The sequence below is a fragment of the Bos grunniens genome, chromosome X, assembly GCF_055505025.1.
Source record: "Bos grunniens cultivar Pamir isolate PY7600 chromosome X, Bosgru_T2T1.0, whole genome shotgun sequence".
NCBI lineage: Eukaryota > Metazoa > Chordata > Mammalia > Artiodactyla > Bovidae > Bos > Bos grunniens.
The window spans coordinates 142,788,161-142,808,945 of record NC_141194.1 but is presented as its reverse complement, the minus strand read 5'-3'; the positions used below and the strand labels follow the sequence as shown (position 1 = coordinate 142,808,945).

The following is a 20,785-nucleotide window of genomic DNA, read 5'->3' as shown; positions in this document are numbered from 1 at the left end:
CAGGGCTTGTTCTACATCTGCCCCTCTTTGCCTTCCCTCACCCCTTTCTCCTTCTTTTTATCAAAACAATCAAAGAGAGATATAAGTTTCCCACCATTCACTCTTGGTCCTCAAGGCTGCAGGAGAGACAGAAACCTAAGAGCCCATCTGCTTTCTTGATGGAGCCCCCTACTTAGCAGATCAGAAATTGGGACGGACTCAGAGTCAAGGTTTCCTGAGCCTATTTTATCGCCCCTGGTTGCCTCTTCCTGTCTCCAAATTCGGCACCATGAAACTTCCAACTGCTCCAAGGCCTCTGGTCCAAGTGCCAAAAGGTGAGGAAAGGAAATTTTCAAACTGAAGATAGTGAAGGGCAGTGGGGAGGACTCTATATCTTATTCTTGAAGATTTAGTTCATTGCCAAAACCTCACCAAACACCCCTCAAATGGCCATAGTTATCTCCCACCTAGCCCAGTGCTATGAGTGCCCTAAATAGTTGAAGAAAACATGGCCTTTATTCCCCAGGCAATGGGGTTTCAAAGGGGCATTTTGAGTGTTTTGAGCAGGAAGGACCATGACACAAGTGGTGTTTTCAAAACATCATTCGAGCTGCAGGGCACTTGATCAGTGGGAGGAGAGAGAGGGCAGGGGCAGGAAGACATATTAGGGGGTGACTCCAATAACGCTGAACTGGCAGAGTGACAAGCAGGCGCTGTGACAATAAATGCTGGCTGAAATGAACTGATCTGACTTGGGACTCAAGAGAGAGGAACAAATTTGAGAGCCATCCTAAAGGAAGAATGAGACTCAATGAGTGTTGGGGCAGAGAGTAAAGGAACAATCAAAGCTGTCAGGCTGCAAGGTCCTAGGCTTGGGAGCTTGGATTGATGGCACCAAGGGCAGAAAGAGGGAAGCCAGGAAAGGGTGTGTTAGTGGAAAAGTCGAAGATTCTCATTTTAAACAGCTATTATTTTTAAATTACATTTATCAGATTTTTATAAGAGTAATCAATGTTCACTGTAGAAATTTTAAAACATATGGAAAATTATAAAGAAGAAAATAAAAATCACTCATAATATCACTCTTCAGAGATAATCACCACTAATATTTATGTGTGTTTCCCTATAGTCTATATACTTCTTTCTCTATCTCCTTTTTATTTTTTATTTTTTTATAAAATGGGATAAATCTGTATATACATTCCTTTTCATCACCTGGCTTGAAAACCTGACACTTAATATAGTATGGATGTTCTCTTGAGTAATTAAGTATATTCTAAAACAATACTTTTTTGGCCATGTAACATTCCATTGTAGGAATTTACCACATTTTCTCAACCCATCTCCCACTGCTAGACCTTTAGCCTGTTTCCAAGTCTGCAACCATTTTAAGTAACAATTCATGTTCTTACACGTTTGCATAGTCTCTGATTATTTCCTTAAGCTAAATTCCTAGAATTAAACCCTGCTGGGTCCAAGGGCACACACATTGGAAAGACTTCGGTACACATTGAGAAATCATTCAACAGAGAATATTACAAATGTCTATTTTCAACACCAGTGTGTGAGCATGTCTGTTTACACATACTTAGACTAGCACTGAGCTTCTGAAACTTTTTAACCATCATGAATTTTGTCACTGGAAAATGGCATCATGTCACTTAATTTGCATTTTATTAGTGAGAGTGAATATTTTTTTATTGTTCAACTGTGTACGCAATTGTGTCTATGTATATGTGAGTTGCCTATCCGTGTCTTTGCCCATTTTGTTAAAATGGGTGCTTGTCTTTCTCTTCTGGATTTGTAAAAGCATTTTCTATATTAAAGAAAATGAGATAGTTTTGATTTTATGGTGACATATCCATCTCGAAGAAGTCCAGTATGTACTTAACAATATGGAATTGCATGCTCAGGGAGAATTCAGGACTGAGACAAATTTAGGAGTAAGAAGTATGAAACTGGATGTGTTCTTCAAGAGACAGTACAGGGAGAAAAGAACTAAACATTGAATATAAGAAATGCCCACAAGTAAGGAATGGGAAGATGAAGAGAATTCTCCCAAGAGGGAGGGAAATGATCAGGAAAGTAAGAGATGACCCAATTAGTTTTCTATCACCATAGGCCAAGGTTTAAGTCAGGAATTATTACAAAGAAATAACCATTGGTCTGGATTTGGTGAAGGCCACTGGTAACTTTTAGAATCCTTTTTTTTCCCTGTCTTTTTATCTGGTGTCCAGAACTAGGAACTAGGGAACGTGGGATCTAAATAATGTGTCTTTCTTGCTAACCAAGATTTAAGCAGTAAATTGCATGTCTCAGTCCTTGTAGCTGATAAAGCTTCAAAAATGAATTTGTAAATGCAGTTCCTGCTTTAGGAAATCCTGTCTGGCGAGCACCATTCACTCCTGCTTTGATGAATCTTAGAAGATGTCAAGGTCACCGTTATGAATATCAGTCCCCATTGTTCAGAGGTAAATACATAGAGGTGAAAAGGACAGGATTTGGGCTGAGTGGACACTGACCCTATGACAGCCCCCGGAAGTTTCTCCACCCCCCCTTCCTCTCTAAACCTCTGGTAGTTTATCTCTCCTATTTCTCCTTAAGGTGGCCTGATTAACTGAGGGCCTGATTACTTTGATTGCAGTTCATTGAATGTCCCTGGATTACAAAGTGCACAACAGGAGATGGAACTGGCAACCTGGCCCAGCACATCTGTCACTAAACTCTTACCATCTTGAGTATCAGGCGGTGCCACGTCTGAGGCTTTAAACTGAGATGCTAGAAAGGACAGAGACACCAAAATGTTCAATGGCTCATTTCCCATGACCCTGCAACCTTCCCTGAGAATCTACTCTACAGAAACTCACATACCTATACAAAGATCCATGTACATACAAGACAAGGAACTTCATTACAGTATTATTTATAATGCTGAAAACCAGGGGAAAAAAACCTAAATAGCCGACAATGGGAAAATAGTTAACTAAATTATGATAAGTGCACATTCTGGAATATTCTGCAGCCATTAAGAAGCATGCAGTAGGTCTAGAAATAGAATTACAGATCTAGAAAATAAACTTTTGGTTACCAGGGAATAAGGAGGGGCAGAGATAAATGGGGAGATTGGGATTGACATACACACTACTACATATATTAATAAAATAGGTAACTAACGAGGACCTACTGTATAGCACAGGGAACGCCACTCGATACTCTGCCATGACCTATATGAGAAATAAATCTAGAAGAGTAGATATATGTCTAACGGAGTCACTTTGCTGTACACCTGAAATTAATACAACGTTGTAAATTAATTATGGTGGTGGTAGTTTAGTCACTAAGTCTTGTCCAACTCTTGATACCCCCTGGACCGGAGCCTGCCAGACTCCCCTGTCTGTGGAATTCTCTAGGCAAGAATACCAGAGCGGGTTGCCATTTCCTTCTCCAGGGAATCCTCCCTATCCAGGGATTGAACCCACATCTCCTGCATTGGCAGGCATCGCAGGTGGATTCTTTACTGCTGAGCCACGAGGGGGGCCCAAAGGTCAAGAAATCAACCGTACTCCAGTACATAAAAAAGAATGCAGTTGGTCTATAGGTACTGATGGGAATATCTGAGACATATTATAGTGGAAAAATAGAAGCTGTGGAACAGTAAGCACAGTATTCATGTGTCGATACATGCAAAAATCCTTACATGTGTGTATTGACACATACATGTATGTGAGTGCAGAGAAAGGCAACCAAAAAGACACCTCTTAAAAACCCAGAACTCAAGCTACCTCAGGAAAGGGGACCGGAACTAGGGGCTTACTCAGGGGCGGTAGTCAGTGTGCTTCTGCGTTGCTTGATTCTTTTACAGCATGAATGTATTCACACATTACCTGTGTAATTTAAAAACATCTTTAATACATGAAAAGAGAGATCTCACTCAGCTTTGCAGCAGGGGTAATTAGGATGCAGAATCTGAGAGGAGCTGAAAGGAAGGCAAAAATGAAAGTGTGCTCCTGAGAATTGCGGGAGCCCCACTCCCCTCCCCAATTGCATTTCCTGTTTTCGCCTCATCTGCAGGCACCTGCGGTTTTGAAATACGTTATACCACATTTCATATCACAGGCAGAAACACCGCTCTCTTTCTCTTCCGCCTCCTCCCCTGAGAACACGCCAATTTCGTGTTTGAATTGAATATCCGAAGGATCACGTTATGAAGGACGAGTGAAGGCGGTTCCAGCTGTGCATCAGTTTCCCCTTGCTGTGATTCTGAAAATAAAGAGTCCCAAAGCACCCAAATGGACCACTCCTGTCCCCTCCTTCAACCTTTGTGGCATAGGAAAAGGAGGGTCCATCTGTCTCCATTTCAAACTGGGGTGGGAAAAAAACCTGGGGTGGCCAAGTTAGTACCTGTCATTCTGAAGGATAAGACCAAAGCAAAAAGTTTGGAACTCATGGCTGATAACCGGGCTTGCCCTTGACTTTCTTCCTCTGGCCTTGGCATGGAGATGCTAGGAAAGGACAGAAACACGGAAATCGGATTCTCTCTGGCAGCCTCATGTATCACTTCGTGGTGGGCCTGATTTCTCACACCTTCCCTTTCTCTACATCCATCCCCAGCTCTGAATATTGACCTCTGAGAGACCCTGAAAATCTTCAGGATGTTCAAACTCAATGAATAGTTCAGTGATGCATGATGGACTATTAAGCGGATGGTAAAAAAACATATTCATAGTCAAGGCTATGGTTTTTCTAGTGGTCATGTATGGATATGAGAGTTGGACTGTGAAGAAAGCTGAGCACCGAAGAATTGATGCTTTTGAACTGTGGTGTTAGAGAACACTCTTGAGAGTCCCTTGGACTGCAAGGAGATCCAACCAGTCCATTCTGAAGGAGATCAGCCCTGGGTGTTCTTTGGAAGGAATGATGCTAAAGCTGAGAAACTCCAGTACTTTGGCCACCTCATGGGAAGAGTTGACTCATTGGAAAAGACTCTGATGCTGGGTGGGATTGGGGGCAGGAGGAGAAGGGGACGACAGAGGATGAGATGGCTGAATGGTATCACCGACTCGATGAACGTGAGTTTGAGTGAACTCTGGGAGTTGGTGATGGACAGGGAGGCCTGGCGTGCTGCAATTCATGGGGTCACAAAGAGTCGGACACGACTGAGCAACTGAACTGAACTGAAAAAACATATTCTAAGAATATTTAATAGCATAGGAACATGATCACCAAATACTGTTAGGTGAAAAAAACAAAACCTTGTATATACAGGATCATCCCAATCATGGGGAAAATAAGTATATATGCATTTTTAAAAGCTTGGAAGAATATATACCAAAATTGTGACAATGGTCGCTTTGGGGTTGGAGGGGCTGTAAGAGTTGGTGCTTTCCTCTGTTTTCCAAACTTTCTACAGTAGGCATATTTTAATTTTATACTCAGAATTAAAATGTTATTTTTTAAAAGCACCTATGATGATATTTTCCTAGGCAGGAAAGTAGCCTCAGATAGTTTAACAAAATCTTTAGTTACAATGAAAAAGTTGCTTTCTGTACAAGTAATCAGACAATTCAGTTGGTGCTTTCCTGTTTTCCAAACTTTGTACAGTAGGCATATTTTAATTTTATAATCAGAATTAAATTTTTATTTTTTAAAAGCACCTATTATGATATTTTCCTAGGCAGGAAAGTAGCCTCAGTTTAGCAAAATCTTTTTTTTGTTGTTGTTTATCAAAATATTTAGTTACAATGAAAAAGTTGCTTTATGTACAGATAATCAGACAATTCAGTAAAGTATTCAGCTTTCAGGCTGTTTTATTGTATATAAAATATTTATTTTACCAATAATACAATAAAACCTCATTATTTTCCTTATTATAACATAGGTGCATGCATACTAAGGTGTTTCAGTTGTGTCCAACTCTGAGACTCTATGGACTGTAGCTCCACAGGTTCCTCTCTCCATGGGGATTCTCCAGGCAAGAATACAGGAGTGGGTTGCCATGGCCTCCTCCAGGGGATTTTCCCGACAGGTTCTTTACAACTAGCACCATGTGGGAAGTCCCATTATATATATGTATATATATATAAAACATTATTGTATAGTATATTGTTGTTTATTATATAGTATATTGTTGTTGTTTAGTCGCTAAGTCGTGTGTGACTCTTTGCGACCCTATGGACTGTAGCCAGCCAAGCTCCTCTGTCCATGGGGTCTTCCAGGCAAGAGTACTGGTATTGGTTGCCTTTTCCTTCTCCAGGAAATCTTCCCAACCCAAGGATCAAACCCATGTTTCCTGCATCGGCAGGCGGATTCTTCAGTGCTGAGCTATCAGGAAAGCCCCGTTATGCCTTATTATTATAAAGTATAATGGGGACTTCCCTGCTGGTCCAGTGGTTCAGTATCTGCCTCCCAATGCAGGGGACATGAGTTCAATCCCTGCTCTGGGAAGATCCCACATGCTGCGGAGCAACTAAGCCAGTGTGCCACAACTACTGAGCCCAAGCAGCCTCTTGTGCTCTGCAACAAGAGAAGCCACCGCAACGAGAAGTCACCATAGCTAGAGTAACTGCTCGCCACAACTAGAGAAAACCCACAAAGCACAAAGTTGGTGAGGACAACAACAACAACAACAACAAGATTCATGTGAAGCGGGAGGCAAAGTCAAATCGCATAACCTGATGAAGCAATCAGGTGGATGCTAGCCCTATTTGCTGCCTCCAGTGTTGTCAAGTGCGTGCATGCCAAGTCGCTTCAGTCGTGTCTGACTCTGCATGACCCTATGGACTGTGGCCTGCCAGGCTCCTCTGTCCATGGCAGGTGGGTTCTTTACCTCTAGCAAGTGACATAAGAGATGCAGGTTCGATCCCTGGGTCAGGAAGATTCCCTGGAGGAGGGCATGGCAACCCACTCCAGTATTCTTACTTGGAGAATCCCATAGACAGAGAAGCCTGGCAGGCTACAGTCCATAGGGTCGCAAAGAGTTGGATACAACTGATAGAGATAATCATGACCTGCATTATCAGCCATAAGAGTGCAAAGCACTGATAAGTTCCCAGAGATTAAAAACAAAAACAAAAGCAAAAAACTCCAGTATGCCTAACACATGAAAATCAGGATTTCCCTGGCTCTGATTAAGCTGGGCTGAGGAAACTGACAATAATAATAATGCCCTAACTGGAAGAGAGAAATTTGGGGGCCTTTTGGACGAGACATAAAGCCTGCAAAAGCCAGCATCACACCCTGGGGGCCCCAATGCCTTTCGGTGGGGGAGTAACTTAGGGGATCCTGGGGAAGCACACAGGAAACTATGCCCCCCATGGAGACAGAAGGCCCACCTGCGGCAAATCCAACTCTGGGTTTAATACACTGGGTCAGCTCCGGAGTGGCTTTTCCTCCTGTAAAAGGATTCACAGCAGGACTCTATTAAATAGCTAGCCCTCCTAGTGCATTTAAAAGGGGATTCCATAGACAAAAATTCAGCTGTCATGTACCTTTATAGGAAGACAATAGCCATATAGACCTACACGGATAGACAGACAATATCTGAAGGGTCGTTGCTTTCCATTCCAGTTCCAGGGACCCTGCTGAGCTAAAAACCACTGGCTTGCTTTCTCTACAACAGTCTTTCCACCCAGCTCAAGGAGTCAAAGCAGGGAAAAGGTGGACTTAAATTCTGCCATCTCATTTGGAAGCAAAAGCAGTCAAGGACCTGAAAGAAATTAGGCCAGAGGACTAGGAAACACAAGAACCCTATGCTGTTAGAGCTGGAAACAGCCTTAAAAGAGCACTTCATCCAACCGGCTCATTTTACAAAAGGGGAAACAGAGACTCGGAGGGAGGAAGTGACGTGTCCCCAGTCACACAGTGATTTCGAGGCAGAGAACGGTGAGGGGACCCTGACAAGCAGACAGGCACTCTCAAATGGAAAGGCTGACTCAAGTGGCACAGAGATTTCTTTCTGCTGCTAGAATTCCAAGACACGGGGCTTGGGGCTGATGCTAGTCAGGAGGAGAAGGGTGGTGGAACAGGCTCACGAAGGCTGGTGCCCCTCTTCTGCCTCTTCTCTCCCACCTCCAGCTCCCAGTTCCCTCTCTTCTGACTAAGGCCTGAGCCTCAGTTTGGCCTCTAAGAGCTCCAGGGCTACTGAAGCCAACCGGCCAGATTCTAGGTAAAAGATCTCCTCCACCTCAGGCCAGGGGTGACCCCTGCCCAGGGTGGGTCAACTTTCCCACAAAAGCCAGACAGCTTCGCTTCCAATCAGGCCATTTAAACAGAGTCTCCTAGGTGTTCTGGCCATTGTTATCTCCAATCTGTTAAAAAGAGAAGAAAAAAAAAAAAAAGGTTTACTCACAGGCCTCTGGATGAATGCCCAACTGTCCTCTGGGGAGCCTGAATTTGCCTCTGCCTCCATCTGGTCTCATTTAAAGGGGATCTGAAAAAACCCAGTTCCTGCCTCAGCGCCAGTGCTCAGAGCTGGGGCCTCTGCTGCAAAAGGAAACCGAACACGACCTCACACCTCATCAAGGCCGTGAAAGCAAGGCTCGGCCCCTGCTACTCCAGCGCTTTCCTTGGGGATCAGAGAAGGCCCTGGCCAGAGAAACCTGAGCCCTGGGCCCTGTCCCTGAGAAGGCCCGCAAATCTTTCCCGCAGTCCCCTTTATGTGAGTGGAAGGAATGACCCGACTCTGAGGCCAGTGGCGAGCATGCTGCGTAATTCAGCAGATGGCTGCCTCTAATGAGAAGACACTGCAGAAGCGCGAACGTTATTTCTCCCCCTCCCAAGCATGTGGCCTCCTTCCTCTGTGCAGGCAGCAGAGAAAACCCACGGTTTCAAATCCCAGCAGCAGAAGCCTCCTCCTGCCAAACCAAGGAGGAAGGGTCTGTGTTTCTAATTCATCCTGCGCCCCCCCCTCCAGTTGTTACTTAAAATAATCCATCATTACATGGCTGGTGGCTCCAAGATTTTTATTTAAAGCAATATGGGAAAGAAGAAAGAAAGCAAGCCCACACATAGCCATGACTGTGCTATCTGGGGTTTAAGCCGAGAATCTCTTTTTAACATCAGAGCATCTCCCAAGCACCCAAGTATAGTCTTTCTTGACCTCTATGGTTAAGTGTGCTGGGGGGAGGGGGAGATTCAGTGAACAAAGGGGGAAGAGGGGACATGTCAGGATTTTTATTTCTTGGAATCACGATGACAAGGCCAGGGTTTTTTAAAAACTGAATTTGTATCATCTGGTAGATGTTTCATTGCTTCATCCACTGACCAGCAATAACACTTTGGACTAAGTCGTTTGGTCTCCCTGAACCCATAAAATGAAAAGAACAATAATACTCGTCCAAGAAGCTGTTGGGGAAAATGAAATCATACAGATGGAAGCATTTTGAGATCATTGAAAGACACATGTTACACTGATCCACGGTATTCTTTTTCTTTCTTTTCTCGCTGGTTCTTTCTCAAATGTGGTTTTAATGTACACGCGACTGAAAAGCGGTCCTCAGTTGTTCATACTAATATGAAACCACGGCTCTGATAATCCAGAAACCGAGGAAAGTCCAGAAATCAGTCCCATTTAGTTCTGGAATACCTTTTCCCAGGGGACTTAGATTCCTAATTAGTTTTGCTCAGGCTAATGCTATGGGTTCGCTCCCTTACAGCACACAAAGGGAGGGGCAGTGCTGGGTAACAAAGCCAGCAATTAATAGAAAATTTACAGCAGAGACTCTACAAAGTAAATGCTGTGCACAAGACTGCAGATCAAAATCTCATTATACTATACAGACAAATTGCTCAGTTGTAATGCAGTTTTGTAATAAGAACGCCACTGACACTCACATTTCCGGGTTTTAGGATATGAAGAGGGCTTATTCTGGCCTCTCATCTGGAAGCTCTGAGAGGGCTGTCGTGTGGGCCTTGCCCACCACTATATTCCCAGCACCTGGCACAGAGCCTGGCAGTCAGTGCCCAATAAACACATGCAGAAGGAATGAATGAAAAAAAAGTGTGTGAATTAACAAAGGAAATGTTCCCAGCCTGGGAGCAGAAGTGAGTTCTCCCCCATCTTCACACCTATCCTTCTGGTGGTTAAAGTCCTCAGCAAGCCTTTCCTGTCACCCACCACCACCGACCCCCCAACCCCGGCCAGGGCTGGATCAGGTCCCCTTGTAATGAATTATCCTAGCAGGCAGTAGCTCACCACAGGGATAATCATAGTTAATCGTGTCTGCCTCCACTACTAGATTGTAAACTCCCCGAGGGTAGGGGCCATGTGGCATTTGCGAGGAGGAGGACGGACATTCACATTGCCCTACAACTTTTAACTTTGCAAAGTCTCAAGCACACAGAAAAGTTGGAAAATAGTACCATGATCATCCACAGACCCTCGACTTAGATTCATGAAATTTTACTATTTGGGGCCACGCAAGTTTTCTTCAGTGCTGTACTTGCATATGCTGTATTTGCAGAGATATGGGTGAATGTTACAGTTTTCCTCTCCCTGCTTGGGGTAGAATATGACTTTTAGTTGGAGGTGGTAGAGATGGCTGAGGCAGGGCACTGCAATGGGCATCAAGGTTAAGTGTCATTTGATAGCAAGACCAGAGTGCAGCCACCTGTAGGTGGTACCCTGGCAGCATTAGGCCCGGCAAGCTCTTTCTTAGGGAGAAAGACCATTATCTGGCTGCCACCGAAGGAAAGTATCATTGTCCACATCCTGGGATTGGTTCATATCAGAATCAGTAAGCCCTACTTTCTATGGGTCAGCACTTATAGGCTGGACCCTAAAAAGCAACATTGAAAGAAACAACTCAGTGCAAGAGCCAGCAGCTGTGGCCTCTGGTGCCTTCCTAGTTACCCTGGACAAGACATGGAACCTCGCAGTGTGTGTGTGTGTTTGTGTGTATATACATATCAGTTCAATTCAGTCACTCAGTTGTGTCCATCTCTTGTGACGCAGTGTGTGTGTGTGTGTGTGTGTGTGTGTGTAAACATACCAGTTTGGTTTAGTCGCTTAGTCATGTCTGACTCTGCGACCCCATGGACTGCAGCACGACAGGCTTCCCTGTCCATCACCAACTCCTGGAGCTTGCTCAGACTCATATCCATCAAGTTGGTGATGCCATCCAACCATCTCATCCTCTGTCATCCCTTTCTCCTGCCTTCAGTCTTTCCCAGCATCACGGTCTCTTCCAATGTGTCAGTTCTTCACATCAGGTGGCTAAAATATTGGAGTTTCAGCTTCAGCATCAGTCCTTTCAATGAATATTCAGGACTGATCTCCTGTAGGATGGACTGGTTGGATCTCCTTGCTGTCTAAGGGACTCTCAAGAGTCTTCTCCAACACCACAGTTCAAAAGCATCAATTCTTCAGGGCTCGGCTTTCTTTATGGTCCAACTCGCACATTCATACATGACTACTGGAAAACCCACAGCTTTGACTAGATGGACTAAAGTCAATAAAGACTTTAAGAAAATGGTCTACATAAAAATAAAAATAAACCCTTAAAATATATTTGTGTGTATATAGTCTAGTGGTTTTCCCAACTTTATTCAGACTTATATTGAAGAAAGTACGGAAAACCACTAGACCATATATAAACATATTTTTAAGGGTTTTTTATGTAAACCGTTTTCTTAAAGTCTTTACTGACTTTGTTACAATATTGCTTCTGGGTTTTTCTTTTTTATGTTTTGGTTTTTTGGCCGAGAGGCAGGCGGGATCTTAGCTCCCCAGTCAGGGGTCAAACCCACATCCCCTGCACCGGAAGACAAAGTGTTACCCACCGGACCACCAGGGAAGTCCCATTAGAGTATATATTAATAGTAGCCCAAGCCACATCACAGGCAGGGGCTGGAGATGGGAACATCCCAAGAATCTTCTGTACTTCTCGAATTATTTCCCCATGTACACAATTAGTCTCTCCAACTAGACTAGAATAAGTGTAAAAGCCAGGAAGTACGTCTATTACTTTTTTTAGTATCCTTGACCAGGGCTAGCCATAGTGCTGGACACTTATTAGTCAATCAAATAAACCCTGTGGACACGATAAACAAACAGTTTTGTCACAAAGAATCTTTACGGTGTTCATTCAAATAGGGTGGGGTTGTGTTATGGACACAAAAGCTGAGCTTTCAAGTTGCATGTGTGCACAAATAAGGGTCCTACCCAGGAACTCTAAGGTCTGTTTTTGTCACTAATGATGTTATCCTACAAGCCAGAGTGACCCTCAACTGACTCGGGAGAGGCCAGCCCATCCCTCACACACACCAGAGCGCTACTTGCATGGCACTGTATCTCAGAGCTCATTAAAAAGAACTCCTAGGCTAGGCACACTTAGGTTTATACTCTAGTCTTCTTTTCCCAAACCCCAAATATGCCTTTGCTGAAAGAAACAATCAGCAACCAGACGTCCAAGGTCTCCCAAGTTAATTGCATCTTCCCCTGGTGAATTACAACTTCTTACAGACACAAAGGCAAGCAAAGAGACAAATGACACAGAAACAAGAGCTTCACTGACTGGGGGAGGAGGGGGGCCTGGAGAGTGACGTCAGTTTTCCCAGCAACCCATTTATCACGATAACAAGGTCTCAAGGGCTCTGGCTGCTCTTTCAGCTTCAGGATCTGGCATACAATTTTGTTCTTCGTTGTAGAGTAAGGCAAGGCCACCCAGAGCAAACTGGAACCAAGCAGAGCAATCCAAGTGGCCCTAAACCAACCCCCTCCATTTTTAGAACAAAGGGGATCTTTGGGTAGCCCCAGGTGAAACACAACCTTCTGGAAGGTTCCGCTTTGCTACATCTGCCCTGCAACCCTGATTCAGGCTAGAGGGACTGGTGAGAGAGTATGGGCAGGTCAGTGCAAATTCATTAGCGGACAAGAAAAATCATTAGCGTCCTTCTTGGTCACTAAGGATGGAGCAAGTGTAATCTAGGGGACTAAATCTTCTCCTTAAGGCATGCCATCGCTAAAATAGAGGAGCAGAAAGGCACTGAGGGAGCCCTCAAAACACTAATGCAATACATATTAGAGTGCCAATCTTGGGGAGAAAAGAATTCTCTCAAACGCCATTATCACAGAGCATGGTCTCCCAAGGACTCCTAGTCCTTCCACACCCTGAATGCCTAAAGAACTCCAGGCTGGGGTCTTGCAGGGCAGTAGGGGAGGATCCAAAGAAATCACCTTGCCCTTCCCAACAGGAACAAGACGGTGGAATAAACTTAGCCGTATCCTGTAGAAAAAAATACTACCAGATTCTGGATGCAGATTTTGAAAACAAATCAATTTCAATTACACCAAATACCTAGAGGCTATATATATATTTTTTGCACTAGAATTGCATTGCATGGACTATTTCCCTAAATAAGTATGACCCTGTGTGTGTGTGTGTTTCAGAAATTTTCATCAAGTAGTACGGATGTTTACTGTCATGGAATCTGACCTAGCTCTACTTCAGTATCCTTCCTCACTTCAGGGTACTGGTAACTGTGGGCTTCTTAGAAATCCCAGACACTCAGGGAGGAATAGAAAGGCCAGGTTGTTCCCTCAAGTGGAAACATTCCCCTCCCTTTGCAACGAAACTTCTGGTCTAAAAAAACAAACATGGAGCCTCAGGTCACTTCAGTATAATTTCTCTGCACATCCCAGGCTAGAAAACTTCAGTTCGTTAAACGAAGATTTTTTTTTTCCAGAGTCGGCTGCCAACAAAAAGAGAGAGACAGCATCGCTTTTGCAAGCGTCACACTTATTTTCCTGAGTCCCATGACAAGAAGGCAGCGCCACAGGTTTTGGCACACACGCCCAGTCACACCGAACTCGCACCGGAGACAGATCCCACCACCCCCAGGGTCCCGCAAAACCCGGGTCAGGTGTCAGAAACGCGCCAAAATACGCAGCCAGCCAGCACCTACAGGCCAGCGGACTGCAGCCCACACAGACGCACAAATGAGACCCAGAGGCACACAGCACAAGCAGACTGGGAGAGAAGCGTCCGGACCCAGAGACACGCACCAGGGAGCTGAGTACACTCCCAGAAACAGGCGGACGCATCAAGGGTCACAGACAAGCTGGGCACCGGCGTGGTCCGCCCGGGGAGGCACGAGTGCGCGCGCACGCACTCACACGCACAGTGATACACACACACACACACACACACACACACACACACACACACACGCAGTCACATATGTAATGCATATGGAAAAACCCTACCCCAGCCAGTCACCTCCCCGCCCCCCTCACCACTCGCCGCCTCCTGCCCCAGGCTCACCCCAGCCCCACGCCCCTCTGGCTGAGGAAGCCCGGGTCCCGGCGCGTGGCGGGGTGCTGGGGCGCGGCCCGGCCCCCCGAGGGAGCGAGGCCAGGGTGCCGGGGACCCGAAGGGCCCGGCGGCTCCTGCGGCCATTCATTCGGCAACGCCCCAGCGGCGGGGCCGCAGCTGCAGCGAGGGCGGCGGCGGCGCCGGCTGCAGCTCTTGGGCAATGCAAGTTCAGCCGCCGGCCTGCAGCCTGGACCAGTCCCCCCGCCTCCCCCACCCGCCCGCCACCACGGTTCTCGGGGACGGAAGGCTGGGGGACTGAGTCGCTGACCCTAGGAGCAGAAGTCCTGCCGCGCCCGGTCTCCTGGATGGTGCCCACTGCCCCTCCTTGCGGCGGTGGTGACGGCGGCCAGGTCTCCTCGGCTCTTCCGAGGCCCCCGGCCCCGAGGCTGGCACCCAAGCCCCGCACTCACCACCTGGCGAGCTATATCGGTCGCTGCCATCGTTCCTGCGTCCGCCAGGGCTGCCACGGGCGCCGCCGCAACGGGAGCTAGAGCACAGGAAACAGCGGAGCTCCTCCGACAAAGAGAAAGTGTTACACTTTGGGCGCAACCAAGTCCGGCGGGGGGAGGTGCAAGGGAGGGGCCCCTTCGCTGCTGCTCCAACCCCGACCTCTCCTTTATCGCCCACCCCCTCGGAAGTGGGGTGCGGCGTGGGGGTGGATTTAACGCGCCGCTTCCCTCTCCTGCGAGCAGGGTTCCAGCTCTCCCTGCAACCTCAGTTGTAGGCCTGTGCGAAGGGAGGCGGGGGCTCCCCTCGGTGACCCAGTCCTTTGCCCGCCCCCCCGCCACTGGGCTCTGTGGTACGTCCCGACCTCTGCTGAATTGTCACACCCCCCTGCTCTCGCCTTACATCCCTGAGTCCCCAGACCCCTGAGGCTGGAAGGGAGCCCCCGCCCCTACCCCCCGGCGCGCACCGCTCGGCGGCTGACCCCTGCGGTCCTTCTCTTCCTCCTCCCTGCATCCCGGACCCCCTTTTTCTCCCCACCGAAATCCCAGGGTGCTTGGAGGGGAGCGGCCGCCGCTGGAGTCTCGCTGCTCCACCACACCTCCCCCACCCCGGCCCTGGAGGGCTGCTGAGGCCGGTGGGGGACCCGGAGGGAGAGAGCTGTGGCAGGTGCCGCTTCCCAGCAGAGCTTAGAAAGGGGGCGGTTGGGGGAAGCCGCACTGCGGGCCCCGCAACTGAGATGTGACATGCGGTGTCCGAGGCCAGGGGTCCTGACACGAAACGCCCCTTCTGCCCTGGGGTTTCCACGCCTCGGGTGCTGTGGGCTGTCATTTCCAAGCTCACCACCGTTGGGTCCCGCGCCTCCTCTCCCCACCGAGCCCTAGGCGATCGGCTTGTGAGCGGAGGCTCGGACGACTTACTCCCCTGTAGAGCCTGGACCGCTGGCAACTCTCAGAGGAGGGGCCGGGGGCTGAAATCCCAGCTCCGTGGAGCGGAATTTCGCCGAGGGACGCGGAGCAGCCTCCGGGGGCTCTGTCCCGCCCCCTGATTTCCCCTTAACCTTGGGTCAACCCGAGGCTAGGCGGCCGCAGTGAGCAGAGGGAGACCCTCCGAAGGCAGAGGCTCTGCCCGCCTGCTTTCCTTTTCCTCTCGGCCCTCCGTCGCCGCGGGTCCCCTCCCTTCCCCTCAGCACTTCTCCCTCTCTTCGGCCTGACGCCCCGCAATCCTTCTCCTGGCCGTGGACCCTGCTAGATCCCTGGCGTGTCCGAGGCCGGAGCGGGAGGGATCATCCACTCCACTCCTTAAAAGGGCAGGCGCCCTGGTCTCTGAGAGGGACTCGGATCCTCGGGTGGAACCCGGGACCGCGGGGGGAGACAGATCCCTGGGGGGAAGCCCGGCCGGAGAGGGGGCCGGGATGCGGCGTGGGAGCTGGCCCAAGGCGGGAGCGCCTGAGGTGGAGAGGAAGGAGGGAGGAAAAAAGAAAAACGGGAAGCACTGAGAGGGAGAAGGGACCCGACCCGGAGGCCCGCGCGTGGGGAAAAGGGCAGGCAGAGAAACTGGGGTGGCTATAGGAGGCGCTCCCATGGCCCTTGATTCCACCTGCCGGGACAGTGCGTGTCACACGGTCTCCGGAAGCTCTTCACCTGCGTGTGAACGTTGAGAACAACGACTCCGCAAAATGCATCCCCAGAGCCTACTTCGGGGCCTGGCATCCACCAAGCGCCCAATTAAGCATTTCCTGAACCGGCGGACAGAGGGTTTGGACTGGGGCGGGTACAGGAGAAGGAAGAGACACAATCCGGAGGTGGCTCTGTAGGGACAGAAAAGCAAGGCTCTGGAGGTGCCCATTGTGCGGGAGACCCAGGAGGGGCCGAAAGAGAAGAGCCTGGCGCAATCAGGGAACAGAACTAGGAAGCTCTGTGGACGGACAGCGCTGGCCGGAAGGGCAGATGGTGGTGGCAGAGAACCGGGGCGACTATCGTCACCGAGGCCCGTCAGGGCGCTGGGGCAGGGCCTGGGCGAGGCGCCAGGCCCTGTATTCGGGTGGCCGACACGTGCAGGACCAGGCTGGTATTTGCGGAACCGTCGTAAGGCTGGGCCGGGACCGGATGGGGGCGGGGAGCAGTGGGGGCGGGCGGCTCTCAGACCCGGTGTCTGGCCGGCAGACAGGTCTGCACTGCAAAGGCTGGGGCGTGGAGAGGCTGGAGGTCATTAACTCTGACCTGGATCTGCGGTTTGGTGGGTGGCGGGAGCCGAGCTGTACATTTGGAAAGCGGAGCTGAGAGCTGATACCCGCAGCGTCGGCGAGCAAGCGGAGTGCCCGGCGGAGCTGGACTGGCCGACTGCGGGGCTCCCTGGGAACCCTGCTGCCCACTTCCAACATCACCCCGCTCCCGCCTAAGCGCTCCTCGCCCACCAGAGCTCGAGGCATTTCCACCCGGCGCAGGCGCTACAGAAGCGCCGAAACCTTGGTGCCCCGCCCATATGCCCCCCCCCCCCCGACTGCCCTCCTGTCCCTAGGAACCCTCCCAACCTCGCGGAGGCCTCCGCCTCCAAAACAATGGCCCTCGCAGACTGGAATCAAGTGTGTAACTCAAGTCTCCCTCAACCCTCTGGTCTTTGAAAAACCTGCCACCTGCGGCTGCAAGCGCCTCAGGCTTCCGGGTTTCCGCGGGGTGCGGTGGGTGTTGATGTGTGAGTAGGTGTGCATTTGTCTGTCAGTGTGCATCCGCTGTGTCTGTGTGTCAAGGTGTGTCAATGTGTGTGTGTGTACAGGCATGTATTTACTGTTTTTTTTATCTGCTACCGTGTGTGTGTTTCAGTGAGTGCGTCTGTATCGATGTGTGTGTCAGTGTGTACTTCTGCTGTGTATTGGTATGTTTGAAAAGGTGTGCATGCCAGTGCTGCGTGTGTGTCTGTCAGTCTGTGCATGTCAATGTGAGGGTCAGTATGGGTGTGCGTATGTGTAGAGACGCTCTAGCTTACTACATTCTGGGCTTTACATTCCTTGCCTGACTCCATGCAGGGGGCCCATAACTGAATGCTATGGATTACCATCCTTATTTCAACGAAGAAGTGGGGGGAAGGGAAGGAGAACAAAGAAATTCGGAAATTCCCTGAGTTCTATCTCCCAGTCTTTGGTCCTGGGTCACTAGCCCAGACACAGGGCGGACACAAAGGGCTGAGGCAGGAGGGCTCACTAGTGGTCAGTCACTTCCTTGCATGTCTGTCCCTGTTGAGGTCTCGTGGACCCTCGGGACCCATGAACCTGTCTTCATGTTCAATGTATCCTCGCAGGGTCCCTTGGGCCCTGCACAGTTATCTGGCAGGTGCTCAATCAATGTTTGTTGAGTGAATGGATAAACGGAAGCATGTAAATGTGGTGTTTTCAGTGTTTCCACTGTCTTTAAGGAAGCTGGAGCAAGCAGCAACTTCCGCAGGCCAGCAGGTGACTGTCATTAACTTGCTAATGTTGTTTGTGGAACCAGACTCCCCATGGAGGGGAAATGGCCATCCCTGCTAGATAGGAGGGGGCCCTAATTAAAGCCAAGCTTTAGAAAGGTCACCCTGATGGCTGGGGAAGGGGGTGCTCAGACTGGATGGGGGAAGGGGTCAGGGATGTGGGGAGAGAGGGAGAAGAGGGCAGTGGAATGGAACTAAGAGCTCAGGAAAGGGCTTTGTCCTGAAACTGGCTTTGCGGAAGAAGAAAGGAGAGTCACGTTGCTCTAAAGTGGAGACGCCGATAATCATCTGAAAAATAAAATCAGAAAGTTGGAGAAAGAGGACAAGGTGAAGCAGAGGGAAAATGACCTGAGATTAACCAAATCAGACAATGCTGATAGAATCAGAAACTCAGTGAAGGGGCTAAGTCAGGAGGAAATAAGGATTCCTTTGTGCATCATTACCTCCTGCCTCTGGTTTGACATCAGTTTATTCCAGTAGTTCTCAAAAGGTGATTTTTGTCTAACAGTCTCTGTGTCACCTGGGAAGTTAGAAATGCAAACTCTCAGGCCCCAGCCTAGACAGACCTACCAAATCAACCTCGAGCACTGAGACCCAGTGACCTGTGTTTGAACAAGTCCTCCAAGGAATTCTCATTTATGCTAAAGTTTGAGAACCACTGGTTTATCTGAAATCTAGCCATGGATGGGACACAGGAGTGAGTAAAGTTTGGCAGGATATTGAGGGAAAATTCTGAAGCCTGGGCTGTCATACTAATGGCAGATCCTGGTGGATTACTCCAGTGGGCAGCATGAGAAGACAGTGCCTAGGCTGGAAAAGGAGTGCCATAAAACATGGAGAGGGAACCCTGTAGGCAGCTGGAAGTTTCTAAAGATAAACTTTGCTTCCTTTGAAATTTTACTCTTCATTTCACGAATACAACCTAAGCCCCCACTGCACGTCAGCCACTGTGCTCAGTGCCGGAGGACTCAAGAAAAATGGATGACAAGAACCTCTGTTGTGACCTGAGGTAGCCCCCTGGCCAGTTGCCAGCTCCACAAACAACCAGTAATGGGATAAGCGATCCAATCAGGCAGGGGCAAGATCTTGGGAAGGTAGACACCCAGAGAGGTGAGGGAAGGCAACTCAAAGACCCATTTGGGAACTTTCCTGGTGGTCCAGTGGTTAGGGCGTCACACTTCCACTGCAAGAGACGTGGGTTCACTCCCTGGTCTGCTGGGAGGACTAAGATCACACAAGCCACGCAGCATGGCCAAAAAGAAAAAAAAAAAAAAAAGAGACCCATTTGGACTGAATCCTGAAGAAAGAGTAGTAGCTTATCTAGCCACCAAGGGGTAGGGTGAACAGTAGCAGAACACCATGTATAAATCACAGGAAAAGAAGGCAAGAACATTTAGGGAATTCCAACTCTTGGCCAGAGGGAATGGTAGAGGAGAGCACAGCAGTTGTAAATGAGGCTGAGAGAAACTGGCGTCAGAGCTTGAAGGGGCATGTTGGTCATGCCAAAGAGCTCAGCCTTTATGCCCCAGTGTCTGGAGTCTCAAGCTGTGCTCTCTAGGGCCAACACCTGCTCCATTCTGAAGCCAAGTGAGACGGATGCTCACAGTGAAAAAAATCAATTAATGGGTAGAAACTTTTCTATTTTAACTTTTTTTAACCATAAAGTTTTCTTCAGTCTTTGACAGATGCTCCCTCTTATCTGTGAGCAGGCAACAGAATGAATGAACATGTAGCGAAAGAATATTAAACAGACAGTCCCAGGACTGATCATGCTTAATTCAACAGTTTATTTCTTTTTTCATGGACATCTGTGCTTGTGGCTATGATTTTGTATCGCACTCACATTATGTAGATGTATTTTCTGCTAGCAGAAGTGTTCTTTTGAAAAGTGTTTGATTTCATATGGTGCCATGGAATATATCAATTACTTCCTGGCATTCTAGAAAGAATACCACAACTTCCAGCTGCCATGCCACCTGAACCAGCTGGAGAAACTGTCCCTTAGATGGTGAGGAGCCACCGAAGGGTTTAGAGGAGGGGAGCAGAATGAATGCATTTGCAATTTTGAAATTTCACTCTTGTTCCAGCTTGGGGAGGAGACTGGAGCAGAGAGTGATGAAAGCAGTTAAGACGCAGGAATTAACACACGGTTGTAGCAGTTCAGGCAAGAAATAATGGTGATAGTGACATGGGATTGGAGTGGAAGGGAGGGAACAGGGCACGCTTTAAAAAGGGCATCCATTATAAGGGCCTTGTGCACCACGTTAGAGATGCTAAGGTTTCATCCTCTAGAGAATAAGAGTCTTTGAAGAGTTTCTTGATGAATGGCTGCAGCAGAATCACCTGTCCTTCTTCTTATAGAAACAGAGGCCAAGAGGCCACCTCAGACCTGCCAAATCAGAACCTTTGTTTGGGAGGAGTATGGGTGTGTAAGAAGCTCTCCAGGCGGTTGTGAGGTGAATTACCACTGGAGAACCACTGCGTGATGGTTAGTGAGTGGCGGTATAGCAGTCAGATCTAGGTTTACACAGTGCACTCAAGACACCACGAGAAGAACTGATTGAATGAAGGCAAGAACAGAGACAGAT

General features: G+C 48.5%; 1 protein-coding gene and 1 long non-coding RNA gene across 28 annotated transcripts in view; both read right to left on the bottom strand.

Moving 5' to 3' along the window:
- The window catches only part of SEPTIN6 (septin 6), a 74,853-nt gene extending 58,841 nt beyond the window's left edge, over window positions 1-16,012 (bottom strand). For 5 of the 27 annotated variants that reach the window (XM_086389801.1, XM_086389810.1, XM_086389814.1 and 2 more), the window contains exons 1-2: window positions 15,656-16,012; window positions 14,702-14,804 (exon numbers count right to left, since the gene is read on the bottom strand). In XM_086389801.1, coding sequence (XP_086245927.1) covers window positions 14,702-14,731 — 30 coding nt within the window. In that variant the 5' untranslated portion in view covers window positions 14,732-14,804; window positions 15,656-16,012. Of the gene's footprint in view, window positions 1-2,709; window positions 2,758-3,163; window positions 3,266-3,793; window positions 3,859-8,326; window positions 8,460-14,559; window positions 14,805-15,578 lie in introns of those variants that run through there. The other 22 variants (XM_086389804.1, XM_086389813.1, XM_086389820.1 and 19 more) reach the window with 8 other exon arrangements.
- Window positions 4,104-8,285, bottom strand: LOC147341550 (uncharacterized). Its single transcript, XR_015159858.1, has 3 exons — window positions 7,311-8,285; window positions 4,381-4,481; window positions 4,104-4,239 (listed from the first exon to the last, which is right to left on the bottom strand). It is a non-coding gene; the product is annotated as an uncharacterized LOC147341550 (long non-coding RNA).
- Window positions 16,013-20,785: the final 4,773 nt, after the last annotated feature.